Here is a 26,304-nt window from a genome sequence, read left to right on the forward strand (position 1 = left end):
TGAATCAATAGAAAACATTTGGGATGAGTTGAGGAGATGAAAGCAGAGAGGCTGGTCTAAGAGGTTGGCCAAACATCTCCTCTTCATATGCTCCAACACTGTGAAATGTTATAGATGGTTAATACTTGTCCTGTTGGCAAAGTACAATGTGACAATATGCGACTGCTTTAAAAGAGAAGTTTATGTTGAGGCTTTTTACCCAGCTTTATGAGGGCGGCCAACAAATGTAAAAGTGTCCAAATCTCAGGAGGAAACCCATTTACTTTGCATTTTCACACTTTGAATACAATCATGTGAGGGTGACTCAGGATGTTGTTGTACCAGAACCAGAAGGAAATGTATCAAAACACAGACTAACTCATTTACAGGCAGGAGGCCTGAAGTTGGAACATGAAAAGGATTAAATGCCACATCTCCCACCTCATCAAAGCGACGCTGCCGCAGCCTCAGCTTCACTTTTGCTTTCAACATTTTTTTTTTTTGTTTCCTCTCATCACTGGATGATGGCATTCTGAGTTCTTGTAATATGCTGACTACACTGTCATGAGTTGCTTGGCTCCGAACACCCCGAGAGCCCAAATTTCTCTCTTCCAGGAAGCGCTTCAGATGCTTCCCTCCCTGCAGTGTGTTGTCTCACTTTTGTGACACTCGGTGGCAGGTAGATGCATCCGCTGCATCTGGAGCTGCACATCCCAGGTGGAAAACAAATATGCAGTGAGAGCACAGGCACATAACAAGTCTCTAGTGCATTGAGTGAAAGAGATACATGGCAATCAGCCGTGCCAGTTAGACATGATTCTCAGACAACTAATTCGGGTGGAGTTGTTGGTATTTGTTATTTACGATATTTTTCAACGAGATTCATTACATCTCAGTCTCTTACATTCTGCGTTCAGTTAAATGTCCTCCACTTCCTGTCTTTTGAAGAATGTTAATCTTTCCTCTCCTTCTTTCCTTTCTTTCCTCAGTTGTACTCGCAATCCAGCTTTTAGTTGAGTGTGGTAGATCTTCGCCTGTGCACTCATTTCTGTGACCACGTTGCGAACATTTCCCCCCTGGCTGTCAGGTGTGGAATGGCTGCAGTTAGACACGATAGCTAGTTGTTAAATTTTAATTGTAGACTACTTGTAGTAGCACACAAACGCACTAGTATTTATTTTTATCCAATAGACCATGGGTCTCCTTTTGTGATTTATGAAACACTTGCTTTTTAGACTTTTGTTTTACTGTAGAGCCTTTTTAACATACAAAAGATACAAACATTTTCAGACCTCTTGAACCTGTTTACATAATTTACTATTACAACCACAGTGCTTTAAGGATTTGATATGATAGACTAATATGAAACAGTGATAAAAGTGTGGTTTGTATTTCCATTGTGCCTTTTTGGGGAAAAGAGAAGCATCCTAAAGTTAAAGGTCAGTAGTTCTCCGGGACTAGAGTTGAGCTTCACTGATCTAAATTATTCTATTTTACCTCTGGCTGCATGTTTGGAGTCAAAATGCCGTTTGAATGTGAAACTCCAACCTAGCCTTAAGTCAGTTCTTGCTTCGAACGTGTAGCATTCAAGTGTTTAGCTCCATCCATTCTCCTTCCAACTCTGAGCTTTTCTGTCACTGCTAGAAACCTGCTGCCATCATTGAAATGTTGCTGTGTTCACTATAATTAGAATGATCTAAATAAATATCCTTTAAATCTAACGATGCGCCAGCCATGTTTTTCTTGGACAATACCAATTTCTTCTAATGCTTAGAATGTGTAATGAAGTAGGCTGCAGATTGAAGAAGATGGTAGAAAATAAATAACAGAATTTCCCCTCATTGTAGTCCCACAAATACAACCTTTATTCAACCCAGGGTGATCAAGAATACATGCTGTTCATTGATGTGTGCATAGACTGAAAATGCTGGAGGCTTTTTTAGCTCTGTTGCTTTTAAATAGAGAGGGGAAAAAATCCAATTTAATCGTTTTTGACCTGTCGATCACTAGTCAGAGATTAAGGCAAAAGTAGTCAATTCTGATTTCTGGGCAACTTATCTATTTAAATTCTCTCCTCTCTTTCTCAAAATTAAATATAAATTCAGTTTATGTGCACCTAAATCTCTTAGGCTTGTAAACGTAATGGACAGTGACAAATTATCTCATGTAAGACTGATCAGAGGCTTCTGACCAGGAAATTGTGCGTCGCTCTCATCTTCTCCTTCCTTAACTTGCAGAACGTGCAGCAGCATGAATGCACTGGTACCCTCGGCCTCCTAATGAGCTTTTCATTCAGCGCTGTAGAGGACTGTGGACCTGCGTTGACATTCACCTCCATCAACCAGAAAATGAGCATCGATGAGGCACGCCCAGCAGACACTGAGAAGGGCCAGGTGAGAGGAGAAAAAAACAGATGAGGTTTAAAAAAAAAAAAGGAATGCTATAAACACCACGAAGGAAATGAGACGAGAGTCTGTTGTTGCTGTAGAAACAGACCGTTGGCAGCGCTGAGACAATGCTAGTGGAATGAGGGAGATAGTTGGCTCCTAAACACAGACATGCTGCAGCTTTGCTCCTGGCGGGGTCGTCAGAAGCTGCAGGATCGCTTTGGTTTTCCACTTTGCCACATCAGTGAGTATTCATGTAGTGTGCCTTCCGAGGACTGGTCCAATGTTTCAGAGCTCTGGACCTTTTTTTTTTCTTTCTTAGAAATAAAAGCTTCTTAAAGCAAAAAAAAAAAAAAAAAGAAAGTCTTCTCAGGTGAATCCTATTTGTAAGACCAGGAACTGTGAGTACCTGCTGCCTGGTCTCTGTCATCTTGATTGATGTGTTTGTTGAAATCCACAACACTTTCCAAACAGGCCAGAGATGGCGGCCAGGGCTGTCATGTTATCCTTTGCTTCAGGTGTGACGGCTATCTGCCCTGCCCTTTGCATGTGTGCAGCATAAACAAATCTTCAAGGCTGTGGCCTTTGTCGACCTTGTTAATAAATTACAATGGGACCGCAAGAAAATCTCAGGCTGGCGAGACAAGATGTCCTGAAACGAGCAGAGAGGGTCTGTAGAGGAACCAGATTCTTTGGATTTTACTAAGCTGCTGCCAAAAACAATGTTTTTATTTAAACATCACATGACTTCCTCTGCAAGTTATGAAGAAATATACTTTCTCCTTTCATTGTGGACAACAAATGCTATCAAGAAACAACTACCTACTTTCTGCACTTGTATACTACATGTCTTTGTTACTATATTTGCTGTGTTAAGGCCTCACTTTCAGTTCCAACGTAGAAAATAGGTGGAACTATATTTATTGGAACAGAGTAACTCATTTTCAAGCGATTTTCACCTCAGGGGCCTGTAGCAGCAGTTATACTAATCTTTCCTAGGGACTTTGTTGTGATGAATGACAGAGTTGTTGGACAACTGCATGGTAAGTGCACACTTAAAAATGTTCTTTGTGATTTTAGTTTACAAATAATTTAGAGATCATTTCAAAGCATTTTCTCATGTTCGACAAGATAGCCCTTTACAACGGACAAAGAACAGGGTTAGTTTACAAAGAAAGTGTCAGGTTTGCAATGGGGACTTGTTTTTGTGTTGGTTTATTGTTCTCTGTTTGATAGTACAAGTTAATACTGGGAAGATGGATGGTATTGTCATGCATTGTGCTGAATTGATTCAGATCTTGTTTTGTTGATTGGAACTAATTTGGGTCATTTGGAAATTATAAATCTGAATGAACTAACAGTTTATTTGTGGTTTTTCTCGATGCTCCACTTTTATTCATTACTCACATGCTCTTTCTTAGGACTCGGTTTGAAATTACTCAGCATGCAAGAAACAAAGCATGACTATAAAGTTAGATCTAAATTTTAACACCCAGTAAAGTCTAAATCTGCCCATTTCATTTTATTTGTAGTAATTGTGTCTTTAGTGGTCACTGTCAAGAGATGATTTCTCTATATTCCCAGGACCACAACTAAAAAATGAGAAGGTGTGATTTAGTTTCTTTGCTCCTCAACCATCGAACCAAATCCCTGAAAACCTGAGATGTACAGAAACTGCTTATTCAATTTAATCAGAAAACGTTGTTTTCCCACTAGGGAAAAAGATAAGTTTATACATTTTAACCTTTCTTTAGCATGTCTAGGCATTCTAGACAAAAAACTTTATCGCTATTATTCTTTTGATGTCCTTTTCATGTTAGTGTAATTTTCATTGACCTCTGTTGCTATATTTTCTTTTAAATAATTTGAAGTGACCTCATTTATTAATGGTACTCTACAGATAAACAAGCTTTCTGCTATTTTTCACAATGTTCAAAAGAAGGGAAGCCAAAGGATTTAAAGTAGACATCGCTGTGCTGTCTAAGTTAAAGACATGGTGACACATCTTATATTGAGTATCTGGATGCCGATCTTTCTGATGCTCCTATACATCACCCACAATCCTCCAGATTTTGTCGCTGTCCTTCCTCACAGGCCGGGCAGCGCCACTGGACAGACAGGCCCTTCTCACTTGGATTCTGTCAAAAGATAATGCTGCTGCTAATATTTGGTAAATCTCATGTTATTCCCAGATAAGTTATTACAACTCCTGAATGTAAAAAACAAGCTTGTTTATCAGAGTGTACCAGATAGAATATCACTGCAGAGCGACTTAGCACAAAATGGCAGAGATAGTGGAGTATTTTTTCCTGTTTTTGAGCATGAAGCAGAACTGTCCTTGGTTGTCTTATCTGTAAAAGTCATTCCTGTTTACCATGTTATCCAGCTCTCCTACCGTATTATGGTTTTGGCTCAAGGCTGAGATAGAGGAGCAGACAGCTTCTGAGCCTCTAAGTTGTTGAGGGAGTGTTTGTTAAACTTATGTCACCTATGTAGTGAAACAGCAGTGGGCAGAAACAGAGTTTGAGCATTTTTGTCGATGTGGTCGGAGACCCATAGATGCCACAAATCTACTTCAGACCAGTAGCAGACACTCCAGGACCCCCACAGATGTTGTTTGCTCATGCTGTAGCCAGTAAAATAAATCCAAACTCATTAGTTGATCTTAGGCGAAGTGTTGGCTTCACTTTGTTGCCAAAGCACGTTTTGACTCGTGCTCTAGCCAGAGATCGAACCCCTAGTCTGCAGATTAGAGACCACCTTTAAGCAAAAGACACCCACCAAGAATTCACCCAGAAAGTTTGTCCATCTGCTTCCTTTTAGAGACCTGACCTCGGTCATGTTCCATGTGGAAATGATTCCACTTTCCTAATATTTGCCCAACGCAGACTGATGGCTAACTAAATATTAACTATTGGATGTGAGAGTGGAACAGTGATTGGATGGAGGTTTGAGTAAATACAAGGGTGGTGAAAATGTGGAAGATATTTAGAATAGGCTGGGAAATTGAGAAATTATGCTTTGGATAGCAGTGGAAATTGTATAAACCTGCTGGGATTCCATGCTCATTTCCTTTCAGAAAATTGACTGAAAAATTCAGCCTCCTGTTCTGCACACATCTCTTCCATCTTTCCGTCAGCCTCCTCCTAACCCGAGGTGAGATTGATCATTTCGGCTTGATAATCACAGTTTGATCAACTCTGCAGGTTCATTTGAGTTGCAGTCCTTAGTCGTCTTATTGTGAGCTGTGGCGGTATGGAAGTACACCTATTTGGTGTGTGGTATCGTTGCTGTTTTGGTTGAACCAACCCACTGAGCGAGGAGGAGGAAGAGTGAAAGTTAATCAACTGCTTGCCATGTAAACAAAGCACAAAGCACTCAGATTCTTGACACAATCGTTGATTTCATCATTGCTGGGCCTTGTGGTGCCATAAAGATGAGATCCATAGAGATTCGGATCGTCCAGCTGCACCCCCTCACAGCTGCTATAAAGTAATGAGCAACAACCCCGGAAACTTCACAAATTTTAGGAGGGGGAATGATGATTTTTGAGAGATGAAGTCAGTTCAAAGGGAGTGAATGCATAGAGGCTGCTGTCGCAAGCTGTAGAGTCGTTGGCCACTAGTAAGTCTGTAGTATGTTCGTATCAGTCATGCTTTTTTTATAACGGCTTCTCTAATACTATTGAGTCATTTGGAACAAAGCATCTGATTAATTCTTGGGGGTAATTCTTGCTCCCAACACACAATCAATTCCAGATGCAAATACATTTTATAATAAGTTGAACAATCAGCATGGCATAGAAAAGCATGAAAGCACAGGGGAAGAAACCCGACATCATCCTCGGGAAACGTTTCCCCTGTAAACATCCACAGCAAAGTGAGATGTGTGTTGACTGAAGACTTTTTGAAGCAGAGTCGGATCTCTCTTTATAAATAAAGGATAAAGCTATGCTTGTCGTCAGCGACGGGCTGATTAAAGGTTATAGCATTTTTCTGAAACCTAGTTGACCGAATGTTGGAATAAGAAACGTGTCCAGAAACATGAGGAGATCTTTTTTTAAAAATACCTTTAACGTCATTACAGGTATGTTATTCACAGCTCTGTTGTTGATCATTCACCCTGACATCAAATGTAGAGTGAATTTTAAGTTCGAATCTGAGCTTTTTATGTAAATCAAAACTGAGGCTTTGTCCTTGTCGGTTTGCTCGAGCCATGTTCCTCTCAGGCAAACAGATTTAACTACAGCCTCTGAGGGGACACTATGTCTACTCAGGGTAGAAAAAGCTGGAGATAACCAAAAAAATAATACTAACGCGATTTCTCACCAGAATGTTAATACTGTTTTGTATCCTTGTTGTCCCTGAGACATAAATTATCCAGAGTAGGTTGCTATGTATTCTGTCTATGTGGATCTGTCTCGTTACCTCTGCTCCTTGGATATCTCACTGTATAATTTAAATTCTCTTTATTTATTAAGCTTGTATTTGTGTGTAAAATGGTTAATTATTAGCTTAAATGAAGTTTAAATTCTGATTCCCTAAAACAAAAATAAGAGGGAAAACGGTCATGGACCCAAAACACAAGCATTTGTTTCTCTCTTTCTTTTGACAGTAAATTCAATCAAATAGATTTTGATTGAATCTAAATCTAATTTACCCTGAATTTAAGGGTAGGCTTAAATTCAGTTTAAGCCTACCCTTAAACTGAATTTGCACCTTTGAACAAGAACTTTGAGAGTATCGGATCTGAGTTGACCTGTGCAGTAATTGCTCAGTGTTCCTTTTGAGGTTGGGATTTGTTCATGACCGTGTCAGCAGGGGGCAGTTGAAAGCAGCTTTTTGTCTTTCTGTCTCTGCAGGACAGGTCAACTTGACATTGATGTGCAAGCCATTGTGATTTATGATGGGTGCAAATTGGATATAGTAGAAAAAGGATTTTTTCCCCTTTTTTTAAAAAAAAAAAAGTTATTTTCAATGCCGAGGCATAGATTAAATATAATTTCATCGTAATGATGGTTTTACAATGAATTGATATGTGTTTAACTTGCATACTTTCTGTAAGAAGTATGCAAGTTAAACAATGTCTATGTGCAAATTTCTGTATTTATCTGGAAGGCAAAAGGTACTGGAGCTTAACCTAGCTCTTTTGGAGCAGTATAGGTGGAGCGATTCATTTCGCAAGCTTCATTCTTCATTGTACAGAATGGAAGAGGAAGAGGGTGTGTAAATCAAAGTTACTTGTTGTGAGAAGTGGATTGAGCTGGTGTGCAGAACTTTAAACCGTCTTAATTCACCTGACAAGATGGCGTGAAACAAAAATTTGTGAGAAGTCTTTTGTTCAACCTTTCTGTAGTCAGATTCCCAATGTCTAAGGATGGTGTGGTGGGAGTTAGAGGGATTATATATCCTTTCTCTTCGTATCAGTAGCTACTGAATGAGGAAATGTGCACAGATTTCTGTCAAGCTGGATCAGAAGTACTCCATAATTCCATCTGTTGGCCACATTAGAAGGCAGAAATTCAAGTTTTACATGAAGGGGGGAGGAAGAGTTGCAACCCCAGGTGCCTTCGTGTGCCAAGAGCCCCCCTGTGGAGAGGTGGTTTGCTGCAGGGAAGCTGCTTACGACTCCTACATCCTGTTTAGATCTGAAAACAGACGTAGTAAAAGAGCTGCTGCTCTGGTAGAAGAGGAAGCTAATGGCTTCAGAGGATTTGCACATTATAAACTCCCAAATTAGTATATGTACAGAGCAGGTCTTCTAAACCTGGCTGGGGTCAGTGATGAGATGCCATCTGTTTCAGCAGCAGGTGAGGACTGCTGATGTCACAGTGAGTGGACCGCGGCCTGGAAGGGAACGAGGTGGATGCAGGAGGGTGGGGAGGGGGTGTAGTTGTTTCTGGTTTCTCTCTCTATATCGAGGTCAATCTTGCAGAGCTCAGAGCAGATGATGGATTTAATGGCCTTGGATAGAGCTGCTCTTCACTCCTTAAAGGGTTGAGACAGGCAATAAAAACCAGAGTTGGCCTTTGTAACACTCTTCAAGTCTGAAATTTGAAAAATAAATGATCATATAACCGGTTGTCCCTCTTTAGGCTCCTGTCTGTAGGAAAGACGAAATGGGCCTTTGCCTGCAGCCTTATCAGTAAAAAAAAAAAAGTATACAAACAGTGATAACTGCAAAAGTTTTCATTATGCATGGAATATTTTAACACTTTATCACATTATGACCATAAACTTCAATGTGTTTGAAATGTGATTTTTATATGATAGAGCAGTGTTTCTCAATCCTGGTCCTCAGGGACGGATCTCTGCACATTATTCAGGTGAATAAAACCTGAATAATGTGGCATGAATCTTTTTCACTTTCTCTCCAATAAACCCAAATATTATTCATTGCATTGAGCTGCCACCAGAAGTCACTTAGTAGGTGTGTATAATTTAGGCCTTATCTAGTAACTCAGAAATTTTGCAAAAAGCATTTTGTACTGGATTTGCACCTCCTGTTCACATATAGATAGGAAATTTCTGGTTTGGAGAAACAACTTTTTAAAAACTCTGTCTGCTATTTGTAGACTGAATATCTACTGATAAATAAAAACAATGTGATTATTAATTGCACAACAAATGTCCTCTCACAGCGCTTTAGAGGACTAACTGGTCCAATCATATGTACAGACTTAAGTAAAGCACATATTGGGCCATGTTCCCTGCATCTGTGTTACATTGTTCCAATACTGCTTCCATTTAAGTCAAAATATAAACCAAGGCATAACCTAGAGGAAAGTTTAAATGATGTCATACACGACCAAAGCTCTAATAAAAGGGATCAGGTCAAAGCACTTTCATGTGATTGACGGGCCCAGTCAACGTTTAAACCCAAATCCAATTGAGAATCTGCTGTAAAACTTCATTTTATTTTCTAAAGCTCTCCATCCAGTCTGCCTGAGCTTGCACTATTCTGCAAAAAGCAGTGAGTGAGAGTTTCAGTCACTTAGTCTGAAGTGGTAGAAAGATACTCTGTAATGCATGCAACACCTTTAAGATTTTTATTTGTAAAACAAAAATGTGAAAATTGTGTCTTTCAACGTCAGATATGTTGACATATCACATTAAATCAAATGAATTTACAAGCCGGTTTGCACTTTTAACATAAAATGTTACATTTGTTCAAGGTTTATGAATGCTGTGGGGAGAAATTGTTCATTAGTGGCCACTTTGTTTAATCTTTGCAGGGTTGCTCACTCACTTTTTCCCTTCCTAACCTGTTCACAGTAATTGTTTGATCCTACAGACACGAGGTCAGCCGGGTCGAGACTGTGAATCATGATAAGCTCTGCCGTAGATGCTCTGTGCTGCCGTCTGCATCCCAATAGCTGCTAATGACTCACCTCAGACACACTCATTCGCTTGCATATTGTGCAGAATTAATGAAGTTTGCCGCCCTGCGTTGTAATGTGAGAAGGAATTAAAATTAAATTTGTGCTATATGATGATTATGTACTGATAACTTATCTCATCTTAAATGTATCACTTGCCTTAGGTGTTTGATGTTGAATACTGATGGAGCAATAAATGCCGCAGGAGCTTTTAGTCTCTCGTTTTTTAAAAATTTTTTTTAACTTTTTTTATAGTCTTTATAAAACACAGATGCTGGCAAACAAAACTCAGCTCTATATATCTGCTGGAAAAAAAAAATTGCATTTCCGAATCCCTTTGGTTTGAAATTTTAACAGATTTTCATGCGACATGTGGCTATGAATGAATGCACAAATCAAACTGGGGAGTCATATTGATTCAGTAGAGCGAGAGGTGTGTGTTAGTGCTGATGTATTTTGTCCACTCACAGCAGCCAAGTAAACTGTGAGTCATGCGCTGCAGAGAGGCACTAGGTAGATTTAGGATCCAAAATTGTTAAATTACCAGAAATAATTACTGGTCGACCTCAGATAGTTTTAGCAATCATCAGTATGACTCAGAGTGACTCCAGAGGCATAACGTGAGGTGAAGAAGAACCTCACAGGCAGAAATTTATGGTAAAATCATGTTAGTCGCATACAATAGTGATGGGGAAGGTTACTGCAGCCCTAAGAGGCAGAGTAGCTTGAGTTCATATGACTATTTGTTTGATGGAAAAAAAATAATCAAGTGCAGCAGATGTGTTGTCATGATGTGGGTCTGACTCTGAATCATTAATCACCATAATATACTGTATATATATATATATATATACTGCTAATAAAAATAAAGGGAACACTTTAAGTGTTAAACACCTGTTTAAGTGTTCCCTTTATTTTTTTGAGCAGTATATATATATATATATATATATATATATATATATATATATATATATATATATATATATATATATATATATATATTATTGAGATATTTTGCAGGGTGGCTGAATATGAAACTAGTGCAACAATTGTGATCATAAGGAGCTCTTTTGCACCATTACAGCTTGCAGTCAGATCTAATAATTTTAGAAAATACACACATGTTCAATGTTTAATGTTTTGCTTGTTTTTAATGGCTGCAGTGTTTTTCACACTTAGTCTCCAATATAGAGCAGCTGCTACAACACCGCAACCTTGTTTGTTATCATATTCCTATGAAGAACAATGTGTTCTGCTCTGTCCCACACAGTAGGCTGTTGATTAGTGAGCTAGACCTTTGTGTGCTTGGTCATAGAAATCTGCTGCAGGAAGCCAGTGACGGACGTCACCAGTGACGTGTGGACATTACATTACAAACAAATTGTGCATTTTTATTTTTGGCAGACTGACATCAGATGGGTAAAAATAAGGATTAATATAAAAATAGCAAAAGCAGCTAATACATATCTAAGAATTAACACAAAAATTACTAATGTAGGAAAGTCTTATTTTATTGATTTAATTGATTAGGTTTTTTTTATTCACTGTTATTTTATTAACTTGAGTTAATGCTGATGTTGAGCCACCAAGTCTCTACCAGCTTTATATACCTAGAAACTGACATTTTAGTCAATTTCTATTTTCAAAGTGAATCATGTTCAGTCAAATTGGATGAAGTTGGCATCTATTTCCACAGATGCTTTGTTGGGTTTATGTCTGGGCTTTGACTGGTCCCCTCTTAATGCATGAATACTGTATTAATATTTCATTGTAGCTTTAGCTGTTTAGTGTTTGGTGCCTCTAAAAAAATTTTTTTCCAGCATTTCCATGCATTTAGTGTTTTTCCATCAACTCTTAAAGAAAAACGTGACATCAAGCTGCTGCTACTTCTACTTTTCACTATAAGATGAGAAAAACTATCAGAGTGATGGACAGTGTTTGTTTCTTACAAATGTAACATTTTGATGGTCAAAATGTTTGGTTTTGGCTTTTTTTCAGAAATATCTTCACTTTTCCATTGTTCCATATAGGCCACATTTGCTGCTTTCATGACTCGTAGTTGTTCTGTAGAAAGATTCTTTCTACTGAGCTGATGAGTGGAATCCACCTCATCATAAAACCCCCTGTTACATAATCTGATCTAGATACAATATGTTTAACCAGCGACATATAAATACTTCTTCAAGTCACTGTACACTTTTGGTTTCTGTTTGCCTGTGTATCATAAGGAAACTAGTCTGTAAGTCACAAGCTTACTTTGTAAATTCAGAACAAAATTTGAGAGCATTCTGTGCCCTGCCTGACCCTGACCTCGCAGCCCGAACAGAAATAGCCCAAAAAGGGGACAAAGTTTGTTCCCCTCCACCTCTGTCTGACCACCCTGCTGATGGTCACATGTGCGTTCTCAGCAGGGGCCCCTTTCAGCTGTCCCCATCGGCTTTCACAGTCCGAGATAGATGTTCTGCATCAGGCGCCAGAATTGAAAAGGAGGAGGAAACTGCGAGCAGTGAGCAGTGGGTTGTAGCTGGAAATCAATAAAGCTACTATGCAGCCAGCAAGCTGTTATTTCAGGATGATGAATCGATGCTTTTGTGCTGAGGCCATGCTGTTACAGTGATGGCTTACTTAATGTTTTTGCCTCTTCATTTTAGACTCTGGATTATGTACTGTGAATAGCAGAAGCTCAGAATAGAAGAAAAGCAGAGCTCAAATCATATCACTGGACACGATTCATGCAGCAAATTATTCTTGGGTGATTTTTTTTTCTTTATTCTCTTCTTACTTTCACTCGTCTTTCTTTTGTCGCGTTCGCTTAATTGGAGGTAGATTTGACTAATGCAGCAGGAATACAAGCTACAGAGCTGTAGTTATCATTATGCATGACTATATTTGTATATGAACTGAAAAGGCTATTACAGCTCAATTTCATGCCCAGCAGGATACCAGACACATTCCTCTCTTTATAGAAATCAGTCTGTCAGACGCTCCTCTGCCCCTCTTTGTTTTATCCTAAAATTCTGTCTTTATCCCTCCATCCAGCTCTAAAACATTTCACCTTCTCTTCTGCTCGCTCTGGTTTGCAAGGACATTTTAGACTGTCAAATGTGATTGGGTTGGGTGGAGTTATTATTATATCATCTAGCAACTGCCTCTTAATCAGTGATATATCGAGATTTTTATGTTTATCCCTTTAACCTTTTACACTTTGAAGTTTGTGGTTGTAACATGTCAGTGTAATTTATTGGGTCTTTATGTGACAGACCAAAACAAAGTAGTGTGACATGGGTCAAAAATTATACATAGTTCACATTTCACAAATAAAAAAGAAAAACATGCATTTCAGTTCAACCCTGTTTACTGTAGCATTCTTAAATAAAATTAGAGATATGGTACCAAATAAGGAAATGGAGCCAATTTAATCTCAGGTATAAGTCCAGTCCTCAGTGGCTTTTTAGAAAACACTGGTGAACAAATAGCTTCAGGAAGACCACAGCAGGCAGGTCAGGAAGAAAGCAGGAAAGGAGTTAAACAGTTTCAAGCTCTGAACGTCTCGCTGAGCTCTGTGCAACGCTTTGGCTTGCATGCTAATTATTATTTGTGCTAAAAAAGGAACAACTAATCAACCTGAATACACCTGGAGAGCAATCCTGAAGGAAGAAAGCTTTAAGATGATGCAACAGAATTGAGCCTTAACTTTTTCTTAAGGCTAAATTATTTTTTTATCATCTATTCATTAAAGTCCTTTAAACTTTTTCTTTATCTGTAGGTTTCATTGACTGTCATTCAAGGACAGTCATTGAATTTTGATAGTGGAGGCTTGCTAGAGGTGCACGCATGGCTACAGATGAGTTGCTCATTTATTTAGGAGGTTCTGCTTACAGCACCACAATGACACAAACAAATACAACCAGTGTTGCATTAGGATGGCTTAAGCCCGGTGCACACTGTGCGATTTCCAAAACAGGATCTAAACATGTCTCGTTGCGTGGGATTGGTACAATGGTAATTCCTGTCATGCTACACAATGAACGATGCCTGACTGTGCATCCGACACATCAGATATTAATCAAACAATAAATGTATGAGTAGGACTATGGGTTGTAATGTTCTCATTACTAGAGTAAAAAGAGGGAAAGGAGGATGCTGTGGAAAAAATACTGACTGGGCTTCACCATTTTCCCAGAAAATAGGGTAGCTTGATGTTTGTCTTAGGTCATCACTGGTCATGATTGGTAGTTGGTGCATCTATCACCACGAACAACCCACGACCATCCATTCAAACTCACAACCAGAGATTTCCGTTCAAGCCAAAAAGACTTTGACTAAAATCAACAGTAGTTGGTCTGTATGAGCTCGGCTTGAATTGAAGCGTGTTCATGTGTTGGAAAGGCCTGTCAAAGTTCAGAGCAAGGCAAGCCTTTAAAACGGATGTTCACAAAAGCACTACAGTGAACCTGACAGGGCTTACGCTGTTATGTAAAGACAAAATTGTCAAACTTTTCAGTTATTAGATGTGCCAAGCTAGTAGATGCATAAATTTAAAAGCAGCTTTCCAAGGTACAAACTGAGGGACTTGCGTAACTTTTAAAACAATTCTCAGTTGAGTGCTTCTTTCCAATGGCCTGACAGAAAGTGAGTCATACCCGTGGAAGTGTGTGGTTGTAACATGACAGCATGTGAAAAGATGAAGGGTTATAGATACGTGCATATAGCTCCGTAACTCCTGGTAGTTGCTCTTTTGTTCCTCAGAATGTCAAACATTGAATGACCATGTCGATGTGGAAATCTTAAACTTGTGCTTAATCTACAAGAGCGATTCAAGGGCAGGGAACCAACAAGAAGCTCCTCCAGCCTTTCTGTGAAGTGCATATCACGCCACATGTGAATATAGATCCAGTGTGTTGTGTTTATTGACTTTGATGCTACAGCAACAAAGGCTGTTCTCTATAATCCCACTCTCCCATTATCTTCATGTGAAAAGGCCCTTCTGACTGTTCTGCTGCTCTGAGAGAACATTTTTGTTTTTTCAAGTGAAATAGTCGTTAGCAAGCTGAGTCACCAGCTGGCAATCTTCTCTTTTGCTCTTTACTTTTGTCTGAAAAAGCCTGTTGACTGTTTTCAGGCTGCAGACACTGGTGTTGACATTTCTGCTGTAAATTTGAAGCATACCCCTCATCTTCAGAAACTGGTGTTTTTAAATGAAGTTGGCTACAGCAGCCTTTTGGCTACGAGATATCATCAGCCCTCCCGTTTGCTTGGTGTTGCCTCATAATTCATCCGAGTTATTGCCTGAATTTAATTTCACAGCACTCATCCACCAACTGCAGCTTGTAGTTTATTCAGTATTAAGCAGGAGAAAATGTCTGATCAGATATCGGGTTCTGTGGATGTTTTGCTTTGAGCAAATGCAAGCACAAACACATCTGTTGACAACTGGGCTTGTTTGTTGAGTGGAATATTGGTTAAATGAAAAATAAAGTTAGTTTGGGGCATCTCCTGGTGTGGCAGTAAAGTCAGCTCCACAAATAGAAAGACTATAGTCCTTCAGTCCTGAACTCTATTCCTGACCTTGAGACCTTTGCTGCATGTCTTCCCACCTTCTCTCTCTGCCCATGTCCAATCATGTACTATAAATAAAGCCACAAGCAAGAAAAGAAAAAGAAAACAATCTAGTTTGCTAAAACTGTTATATGCAGAACCTTGTAAAAGTATTAAAGTGGCAGTATTATATATTTCCTAGCACATAGTGCCATTTTATGGCTAGGTAGGTAACATGGTTTCTTGCCAAGTAAGCATGTTAAGCATAAAAATGCTGATGAACTCAGCAGATTTGCAGTTTCACCACTTGTTTGCTAATTGCTGCTGCCGCTAACCTGGAGGAGCTTCGTGGAAATAGGCGTACTTTGTTAAAGCATGCGCTTAGACACCACTGTAATGGCTGCAACGGGAGATTCTGGGATTTCTCAAACATAACAAACTCCAGATATGTTTTTGATGAGGTAATAACATTGTAAGATGATATAGGGCTCAAAAAACTACATTTGACATAATAGCCACCCTTTAAATGAAGACCTGGACAGACTCCACAACATCAGAGAAATTAATATTTATTTGAAGATTCGAGATTCAATCTTCCTTCTAGTGAAGACATTTCATAATAATGGGCAGAACTTCCTGTAAGTTTTGTAAATCACTTCCACTGTCACACACCCACTTTATAGTTCTCCGAATCCACGCAAAAACATAAACGTTCTGTCACACCAGCATATTTGCTGGAAGTGTGTTTTTGGGACAAAAGTTGTTGAGAGAACTCGATGAAAGTAAGGTGTTGCTCATCTCAATATCCAATTAAAAGGATCCAAGATTTCTTTGGCATTAAGATAGAGAAAATTAGTTTTCTTCCAGCTCATTTCACACCAACCTCACTTCAATTCATACCTGTCTAGTGAACTGTATCTGTTTTGACAATTCATGATTTAAAGTGATTTTTCACAATATACCAAAAGTCTACTGTGAAGAAATTAGGTCATGTGACTCTAATAAGAATGTCTAGCATAAGGAGATTATGTCGAGTTATTTTAGTGAGATCAGGGTCATAATCTGCAATGTTCAGGTAGTGCTGTACCTTTTAAACCTCAGAGACATGTTGAATGTAAAAGTTTTAACTTAAAATTATACATTATGCATCAGGTGCCTCTGGTTTACATTCAAAGTCTATGTGGAGACGCATTGAGAGCCGTAGCCATTTGGAGCATCTAGTGTGGCGCAATTTGAATCGTTTGACGCATCAAGCGCGTTTGGTGTGAACGCACCATAAAAATATATTGATTTTATTTCAGTATTTACAGCTCAGGTTACTGGCTATATCATCATATCGGTCAATATCAATAATTATTCTTTTGTTGTTTAAAATATCTGAAATGCTGCCACACAGGTGGTGCTGCCACGACAGGTTTTATTTTATTTTTAAGCAGCATGGTGGTAAAACTAAAACTGCTACTGAGCAAGCTCAACAGGTTGTTGCTAGGTAATCAAAGAGTAAAGAAGTTAGTTGGTGCCACCACAATAGCTTAGCTGGCCATGAAAAATTTAGAGGTTAAATCTGCCTACATGGTTTTGGATCAGAGTTCAAAATTATTTAATATTCTATCAGATGTACTATCTATTAATATAGATCACCAATTAGAAATTATTTGATTTTGGTCAAAAAGGTAAGTAGGAAAAAACAAAACGGCAGTGTATGATTACAAACTAGGGCACAGTTATGTACGTGCAACACCTGCTGTTAAAGGTTTTTTATGTGTCCTTGGTTTCAGAAATGTCATACTAAACTACAAATCTTAAGCCACAGGTTTTCAAAGTTGAGTTTCAGGGGTCACATAAGGTAATCTGGCATTTGTGTATGTTTGTGTGTGTAAAGAATGTAACCCAAACAGGAAATAATCAGGTGATTTAATGTGTCCAGCTTGTTTATTCTTTGTTTAATCACCTTAAATGTACCCGTTTTTTGTTTGTTTGTACAGCGGAAAAAATGTTTCTTTCTTGTAGACATGTTCTTTATTGGCTTCACCTTGTGAAACAATCTGGTGACTCACGACGATATAAAAAAGATGACTTGGTGTGTTTACTGGTGGACTTTGGCTTTAATGGCCTGCTGTGTCAGCATCAGACTGTCTTAGATACGTCCTTGGGCACAGCTGTGAGGAAGATGTGTGTAATGAATTGCCACCTCAGTCAGCCCCGCTGCACCTTGCAGGCTGTAGATTGGTGGAGGTGGGAGTAACGGCATCTGTGATTGGTGGGGATCCTTGGCAGTTTTTCACATCTTTAGGTGGCTGACTCTTTTGTCTTAAATCAGCGGGGATTGATGGGGCGGCAGGTTGTGTTAATATGTGTGGTGGTACACGACGAGCTTAATCAGGGTTATCAAGAGGCTCTTTAAGGTCCAGCACAGGGCTCAGTAGACAGTCTATTTAAAACCACCTCCTCCCTCTCTTGAATGATTCAACAGCAGTATGCCCCTCCCCCCAGCTCCCATCAAGATCAGCTGGAGGAAGGGGAGGCTCGGCCAATGAGATTACAGTAGCAAACCAACACGGGGTGTGCTTGCGTGCGTGTCTGTGTGTGTCTCTCTGCAGCTGAAGGGGGGACAAGCCTGGACAGGCAGCAGCAGATCAGTATTTATGTGTTTGAAAAGAAAAAATGTAGGGCAGCAGCTTGTTCTGCGTCCGTCTGCTGCGTCTCTTCCTATCTTTGCCTCCGCCTTTGTTTCTGCTCAGTGACTACTGACGCCGCAGCTTTACTTCCGTATTTGTAAAGGCTTGGCTCTCTCTGGAATTCATTCCTTTTCGATCTGGATTCACCTCAAGGATTTACTGAAGGGTCATGTAAACCCCCCTGATCTGCATTCGTCAGTGTGAGAGTGTGTGTGACTGTGTGTGTGTGAGAGAGGGTGAGGTGACTAGAAGATCCAGCAATGAATTCCTGTTGGAAAATGAAGATTCAGGTATGTATATTTTTAAAATGCAGTTCCTTTTGCTGTCAGTGATCCTGATCCTGCTGTTGTTGGTTTCCCCCTCACCTCTTCTCGTATTAAAAGACGAGATGTAGAAATGAGGCAAAGGCTTATTGTAACTGGTTGTTATGGTGAGGCCTTCAGTCTCTGTGGATATAATGCTTCTGAGATGCATTATTATTCTTACTCCATGTTGGTCTATGACAGAAAGAAGCTAGTTAAGAGAGGCAAGGTGAGGAAAGATGGTGCATCTGTCTCTTTGTGGCAGTGTAGGTGCATCATTTTTCCCCCTCATCTTTTTACCTTCTTCATTCTTCTTCATGTACATTTTAAATGCATGTTGTTTTGTACAGTCCAGAGAAGCATCTGCCACCTTTTCAGTGTGAAAGGTTGACCCACTTTCTGCTTTGCTGCTGCCCTTTGTTCCAAATGAGTGGGGGTTTGCAGATTGTTGCCCGAAGTAAAGCATAAAACATGAGAAACCCACAAAAACCTAATTGCCCCCAGTAGGAGAGTGGTCTGTTCCTTCCTCATCCGCCCTGGCATTAAACTGTGCTCGCCTGAGAATGCGCAGGGAAGCTGGAGCTCCAGCTGCAAACAGAAGCTCCAGACAAAACCAGCGACCTCTGTGGCAGAGCAGCCAGACGTGTAAAAATACTGTGCGGCTCTCACTGCACAGCTTAGCATGTCGCATCATCTACTGATGAACCAAATCGCAGAGCTTTGTGTCAAATCTGCAGCTGTTTGGAGGGAGGGGGGATTAGGGAAGTCACATGTCAGGGGCAGAGATTAAAGCTGTTGGACAGAAGCAGCCGAGGAAGAGGAGATGACACCGGTGGAGTTTCGATGACGTCCAACTTTTCCATTCCAAAAGTTAATGTATTTTAAAAACCCAGACAAAGTAGTGCATGGTGACAAGAGAAAAGTGTGGTAATCATTGCCACAGATTTTTAGTTAGATTTAGATGTGAATTCTGATTGGGACATTATTATCTGTTAATAATAAATGTTTAGTTTCTGCTGGAAGACACTAAACATACAAAGGTGTTCCAAAGGTCCCACCTTTGTCTTCGTTTCTAGTCTTTTGCAGCATAAAACCGGTTGTATTTAGGGATTGTCTTGTTTACCTCCTCCATCTTCCTGTCAGTGTTGACCAGTTTCCGTGTTTGTACAGCATTCCCACAGCATCCTGCACCCACCCTTATGTTTCACAATAGTGCTGTTAAAGCTGCTGTGCAGTATTCTCTTTCATGCTAGCCAGAAAGTAAAATTTTGCTCACATGTGACCAGTCTGTTGTCTACAACAGTTTGCTGTATCCCCTACATAGCTCTAGATGGGTCTTCCTTCCAGAATTGCATTTCATTAAGGTCAGATTTGTGGGGTGTCTGAATAATTTCTTGTTCAGAGATTCTCCCACCTGAGCAGCTTCTCCAGAATCAATTGGCCTCATTTTTTTGCTTTTCCAAATGGTGATCTTCTTGTCTATTCCGTAGGTTTGGATGCACAACCACATCGTCTTTATGTTGGTGTTTTGTTTTGTTTTTTCATACTTGGTGCATTATGATATCATAAATGTCTAGTCAGTCACATAAAATCTTAATCAAATTTAAGACGTAACTTTAAGACGCAACTTAAATTTAAGACGTAACTAAACGTAACATTTAACTATGTTTAAGGCCGTAACGTAACTAAATGTAAAAATGTCACAAGGCATGAATTGTTTTTGCAAGACACTGACTGGGTTTTGGTTTTGGTTGTTGTTCAGCTGATTGTTTCTAACTAACCTCAAAGGTCAGCATGTTTCCTAATAGTCATTTTCCTATACCATACATACATACTTGTTTTCAGGACTTAATTGACCCAAGACAAAGCATTCAGTGCAAAAGTTGTGATGACTTTTGGATTTGCCCAAATTAAGCAATAATTGCCTGCTTGGAAGTGAGTCCTTATTGACTTGACCTCCTGGTTTCTATTTTTATGTCTATGCTTTGTTGAGCCTCTGAAGGAATAATTTGATCACTGGGTAGAACAGCATTAATAACAATGATGCAGCCATTAGTCGGTACTGTGCTGGGCTAATTATCTGTAGCCTGACTTTCTCATACAAGTCATAAATAACATGAGAGAGTGAAACTGACTGCAGTGCTAATGAGGAAATGCGACTTTACTGCAGATTTTGAAAACTCTTTCCACAGATCTCTGCATATTTATTCTTTTATGGGGAGCAGATCTGCCCTCTTCCCCTGTCTCTCTTGTATCTCACTTCGCCTTTTATGTACCGTAAACCCCCTGGAAACTCACTCCTGATCTGTTACTGTGACTATTATTGGTTACTGAAGTAATTTTTGGTAATGTGTCCATGAGAGCCTTTCTGAAAAATATCTGCTTTGACCTCAACCTGATGGTCACTGTCTCTGCTTTTCCACATCCTGTTTGGACATACTGATGTAATTATTCCTAAGATGAAGGGGATAATGTGTGGAGGAGGGGAAAAATGAGAAGAGGAGGAAGAGGAGAAGGTGGTAAGGGGAAAACCACAAGGATGCATCCTGTTGAGGATAACATAGACCTTCTTATTCGTATAGAAACATCTTTTCCCACATCTGTCTTTATCTAAGGATAGTGTGGTTTTATGATATCCACTTTATATGTCTCCTTTTGGGTTACAGATTGAATTTGTTAAGGGAAAATGCCATTTCAGAGAAGAAAAGCTCTTTCAACTAAAGTCAAGTTGCTCTGTAGAAAGCCAGCACTTGGAGCATGTGTTTCATTTCCACTTCTGTCCGCACATCACGAACTCGCAGTTTATAAAGTCTGTTTCCTTTGTCTTCTGACACAGCAATGGTTTTTAAATTCTATTTTGTTTTAGACGTTTGTGGTCAGCCAAGCCCTGGTCGTCATAGCACTACATAGTTGAGATTTCTCATCTGGTTCTGTTCTGCTGCTCAGCTGCAAACTCACAGTTAGTCTGCATTTCCCCCTGAAGTGACTGCTGGACGACGGCGCTAACAGAAAGCCACAGAAAGGGCCCACTTCCCTTCCTGTAGGTGCTCTTTATTGTGGCTTGCCGGAATGTGTCACTCATGCTCAGGGAGGAAACAATGAATGCTGCGTTTGCTGGAATATCTCGTACCTCTGCATGTTGGGCCATGTCAGCTGTATTTTTCTGGCAAGCTGCATATTTAGGGAAGATTTTCTTTGCAAGTGGAGGGTTGGGGTAAGGGATGACCTAATTTTTAGATTTGTGTTAGACAGAAAGATCAGACGCTAAGTACAGTCTGGTACAAATCATAAGCTTTACCCAGTTTCCCCTATCAGAGTAATGCCAGTTTTCAAAACCAAACGGCTGATTTCATTGGAAGAAAAGTAGACATGTTGGTTTCACTCCCTGGAGGAAAAGTAATGGAGGTTGGGTGTCACCTAAAACAAGCACAGCAGGAAATACGTTGACAGCATATTTAGTCACAGCTCACACCCTTCATAATGGTTTCATTAAGACCCTCAGGAAGGCAAATTCCCATTATGTAATTAATCATTTGGGACTAACTTTCAAAAAACTGTGGTATATTTTCCTTCCTATTCAGCTGTCATGTATTGATTTTGGCTTATCTTATCATCTTAAGTTTGAAAACACTGTTGTAGGTAATAGCAAAATAAAACTTTCAGTCTTTTAGCTTTCATGTCTCCAAGAGGAGGATATATTTTTTTAACATTTTCATTTAAATATGCAAACAAATGATTTAAGTCATGGGCAGAGGTTCACCTTCCAGCTGGATGATGCTGGAAATACAGCCAGGAAGGGTTTATGTCCAAGTCTGTGCATGCGTTAGTGGCACAGTCAAAGTCTGGCCCTGCATTAGACCAAAAATCTGTGACTGGATCTGAAACTTGATGTTTTTCCACATGCAGCATTTCATGCACATGTGAAAGAAGGACCGAGCATTAGATGAAACCAAAATCTAACTCCTGTGAAATATGGTGGTGGCAGCAGCATGCTGTGGGGAAGAGAAACTGCTAGAAGTGATAAATGACTCCAGCCTCCAGAGTAATGGAGGCTGGAGATTGAGCAAACTATTGCCTTTGGACAGCTACTGTCCAATGGTTGAATAAACATTATTACGAGTGAAAATGGCCCAGTCAAAGTCCTATAAATATTTTAATTTTAGTATAATGCAGAGTATCTGACCTGAACTGTTTGCTGTTGGGCTTTATGTTCTATTCGTACCCACTCGTGTTTACAGTCTGCAGTTTGTCAGTTTAGCAAACAGCTGCTCGCATAAGGACATCATACTAATAGGCATCTTACTTGTTCCAGCTGTCTAAGTTGAAATTGTAGTTAATGAAGCTTCTTGTTGAATAAGTGTAAAACATCTTGCAAAAGCCTCTGAAAAATGTCTTTCCAGACAAAATACAGTGGTATATTTGTTCCCCTCTCTCTTCGTCTTATTAGGCTTTCAGAGAAAATACCACAAAACATCTCTCCGCCTGGAAAACAAGACGATTGTTATAATGTCTGCTAGGACTCAGTAGACGCAGCGTGTAGACATCGCTGCTGAATGTAGTTTTCAATTGGGATTGAGGCAATTTTAACAAAATTACTTTCTCACTCTTTTAACCCTTTGCTGCTGTTTTAATGCAGCAGAAACCGAGAGCTCACTGACTTATGTCTCTGTGGTGCTTTTCCTCCATGCTGGAAGCTTGTTGTAATATTAATACTCTGTTTACTACACATCACATAATTTCAATGTGGCTGAGGAGGATGGAGGTGGTTCACTGGTGGAAGCTTTCATTGCACTGCAGCTACCAATGATTAGTATCTGCTTATTTACAGCAAAAATTATTATGATTTCTGTGATTCTTCCCATCAAGACCACTTGCTCCAGTATGGAAACAACATCCAACAAGTCTTGGCACGTCCCAGTATGGAATGGGACACTCAGGAAAGTCAGTCTAGGAAAACAACATCAACAGAAAACACAACAGCAGTGTTGACATGAGTGATAACACTGTTTTTATATAAATAAAAAGTCAGGTCTTAGGTGTTTCAGGAGTTGTTCTTCCTGTTTGTTCATTTTTATTAAATTATTTTGTCTAATTCTTTCATTTTTGTGTTGTAAAGCACTTTGAACTGACTTGTTGCTGAAATGTGCTATACAAATATACTTGATTGATTAATTCTTATTTTCTTTATAAAATTTATTTTAGAATATAGTTGATTTTCTGGTATAAAATCTGGTTTTAGACATTTGTCCCTACTGTTAACAGCCTTCTGTAATTCTCAGGAAATCACAGGAAATCAACAGTAAGCGGTAGGAGGATTTACTTCTATGGATCTAAATTCATTTATTAAAATAGATTATTTACTTTTGTTTAAATTCTAACATCTCTTTGATTTTTGTTGATATTTTAGTCTTTTTTTACAATCGGCCATATGAAAACTGACATTTACGTTTATAGCCTTAATATCACACAAATATGTTCAGACTTCTGACAGTAAAGTAATGTTCACACTAAAACTTTAATTCTGTTTCATTTCATTTACAAAGCACCAAATTACAACACATGTCAAATCAACACTGATAACTGATCCCACACATTTCTAGTTGTATGAAATCTAAACCCGTCCAAATTGTTCAAATCGATCCAGTTCATTCTAATGATGTGATAACTTCCACGTCAAATTGAATACTTCACTATTGGATCACAATTAAAGTGCTTTACAGGCAAATTACTGTATATTGCCAGTTGGTCCAATTATATCAAGTTATTGACTTTGCAGCAATCTCACATCCTGGTCAAGCATGCATCGACAGTGGATAGAAAAAAACAGACTTTTATTAGGAGGAAACTTCCAGCAGAGCCAGACTCAGTATGAGGGTCTATCTGGGAAAATCAGCGCTCACCAACCTTGTCTCCAATGTCCAATATGGCTGCTTGCTTATAGATTGTACAATGATAAAGTAAACAAAATCTCCTGTAATCATTTACTGTCTACGACAGCATTGCACCTGTGGCCTTGTTATTTCACATTTACTTTAGCATATTCCCTTGCTGCTCTACATTTGACAGAGAAAACAGGATTAAGGCCAAGTATCATTACTTTTGTGTATATTTTTGTTGTGCTTTTCAAGGTTTGATTGCCATACCTTGGGAAACTGAATTCTGTGTCAAGTTAGTTATTGATTTTTCTGAACAAATTGTACCCTTGGAGAGCCTCACTTGCTGTCTTGTGGAAATTAAATGGACCACATTGACAAAGTGAAGACAATGAAATGGAGTAGAGTCGCAAAATACACAAGTACCATCTACAAACATGTTGGAGCAGATTTGTTCTCCGGAGTAAATTAGCAAACCAGACGTTGTGCTTGTAACAGGTATTGTTTTAGATAACCGGTCTTAAATGGGTTAATTCAAATCAAATTTGTTGACTTTGAGGTAGATTGGACCAACAAAAAAAAAATGTTTAACCTAACATCTGTCCTCAGTCTGCCTCCTGACTACGGCACATCAGAAAACAATGATTTTTTTTTTCCATAAAAGTTAACAGTAATTCTTACAATCCTGTAATTTGTTGTCAGACCTTTCCAATTTCCTCTGAAAATAACATAGGACAGTGGGTTATTGTGCACCCTTTAAATATAAAAAATAAACAAGCAGGAAAGAAGAACGTTTTGCAGTGATCCTCGCTTTTATTTGAAGAATTCTGGTCATCTTAGAGGAAATGGGTTGTTAATTTCCAGACAACTCATTTATTTAATGTTTGAAGTTAACCCACACAAATGTAGAACATATTTTTCACACTCTTCCGACCATTTTCCATAACAACATGAACAACCACTTCAAGCTCGAAACTTCAGACATGGGTTCTCATATTTTTGGGTAAGGATGCCACTGACACTAAAGTGAGTCTTTAGACCATTGTCTTCACTCTGCATTCTTCATTTAATTAGTTTTCTTTATTTAGCTATGTAGACATCAGCTTGACATCTGAGCAAAGACTTTTTACTACTTTATAAAGCAAATCTGCTGCCGTCACATAACATAAGACATGTTTTGTATTTAATTATTTACAATATTTCCATGTAAACGTGTGGTAGTAGTCAATGTATTTACCAATAATGCCATAAAGAGGAACCAAGCAGGGCGAAACTCCAGCTTTTGTTGAGAGAGTATAAACATGCAGTTGTTCTTATTCCTTTTTAGGACATGGGAACATTTTCAGACAAAGTATGGAGAAAGAGATTTCACCAGAGACTTTACAAACAATGCTTATGTTTCCAGTTTTATGTAAAAATTCAGGTCTGAGTTGTTGTGAAGACAAATGCACCATCGCACACTCCTGTTGCTTCAAAACTCATGGCAGAATATTGAATTTAATTGTTTACCTAAGAGAAATGTTGATTTTCCCTATATAAAACTGTAATTTTGTCAACTATTTCATTATATGCAAACATCTTTTTTAGTAATCTGCTTGACTCCTCTAAATTTTACAAACATATCTGATTAAATGCTATAGCATTTAATCAAATGTCACCCTAATGTCATTAGAGGTATTTGGCCATAAATTTGAACATTAGCGTTGGGCCTAAGCTCATTTTACACTTTACACTCCCTGCCAGGAATAGTGCAGCCTAGCCCATGGGTCAGATTTCCACCTGCACTTGCTGGGATGTATCAGTGACAGCTTTATCCAATATAAAGGATGCCTGCTGCAAGTAAGACAGCAAGGTTGGGTTTTAGACATGATTTGTAATGCTGATGCATGCAATTCATCTAATTGGTGGTGGTCTTTTATTGTTACTGCAAGTACAGCATTATTCAAGGAAATGTTCTAGACTGATCCCAAGCTAAGTATTAATGCAGTGTTCAAATCTTGAAGGAATTTTATAGAGAAAAAATGAGCAGTGATCAGTTTTTAGTAACTGATCACTGCTTATTCCACACATTCTGTGCTGCTAATGTGTGGAATATTGAGTTATTGAGGAGTTCAGGGTAAAGCATAGACGAGCAGATTTTTACCCCTTCAACACTTTAATTAACCTATA

The 26,304-nt window shown here is 39.0% G+C and overlaps 1 protein-coding gene across 4 annotated transcripts in view; it reads left to right on the forward strand.

Moving 5' to 3' along the window:
* march8 (membrane associated ring-CH-type finger 8) overlaps positions 1-26,304 on the forward strand; it is an 86,101-nt gene that overhangs the window by 32,649 nt on the left and 27,148 nt on the right. For 2 of the 4 annotated variants that reach the window (XM_023327052.1, XM_023327053.1), the window contains exon 3: positions 2,217-2,372. The exons of the other annotated variants lie outside the window; for them this stretch is intronic. In XM_023327052.1, coding sequence (XP_023182820.1) covers positions 2,217-2,372 — 156 coding nt within the window. The remainder of the gene's footprint in view (positions 1-2,216; positions 2,373-26,304) is intronic. 4 annotated transcript variants of the gene reach the window in all.

This window comes from Xiphophorus maculatus, chromosome 22 (genome assembly GCF_002775205.1).
Source record: "Xiphophorus maculatus strain JP 163 A chromosome 22, X_maculatus-5.0-male, whole genome shotgun sequence".
In the NCBI taxonomy this organism is placed as follows: domain Eukaryota; kingdom Metazoa; phylum Chordata; class Actinopteri; order Cyprinodontiformes; family Poeciliidae; genus Xiphophorus; species Xiphophorus maculatus.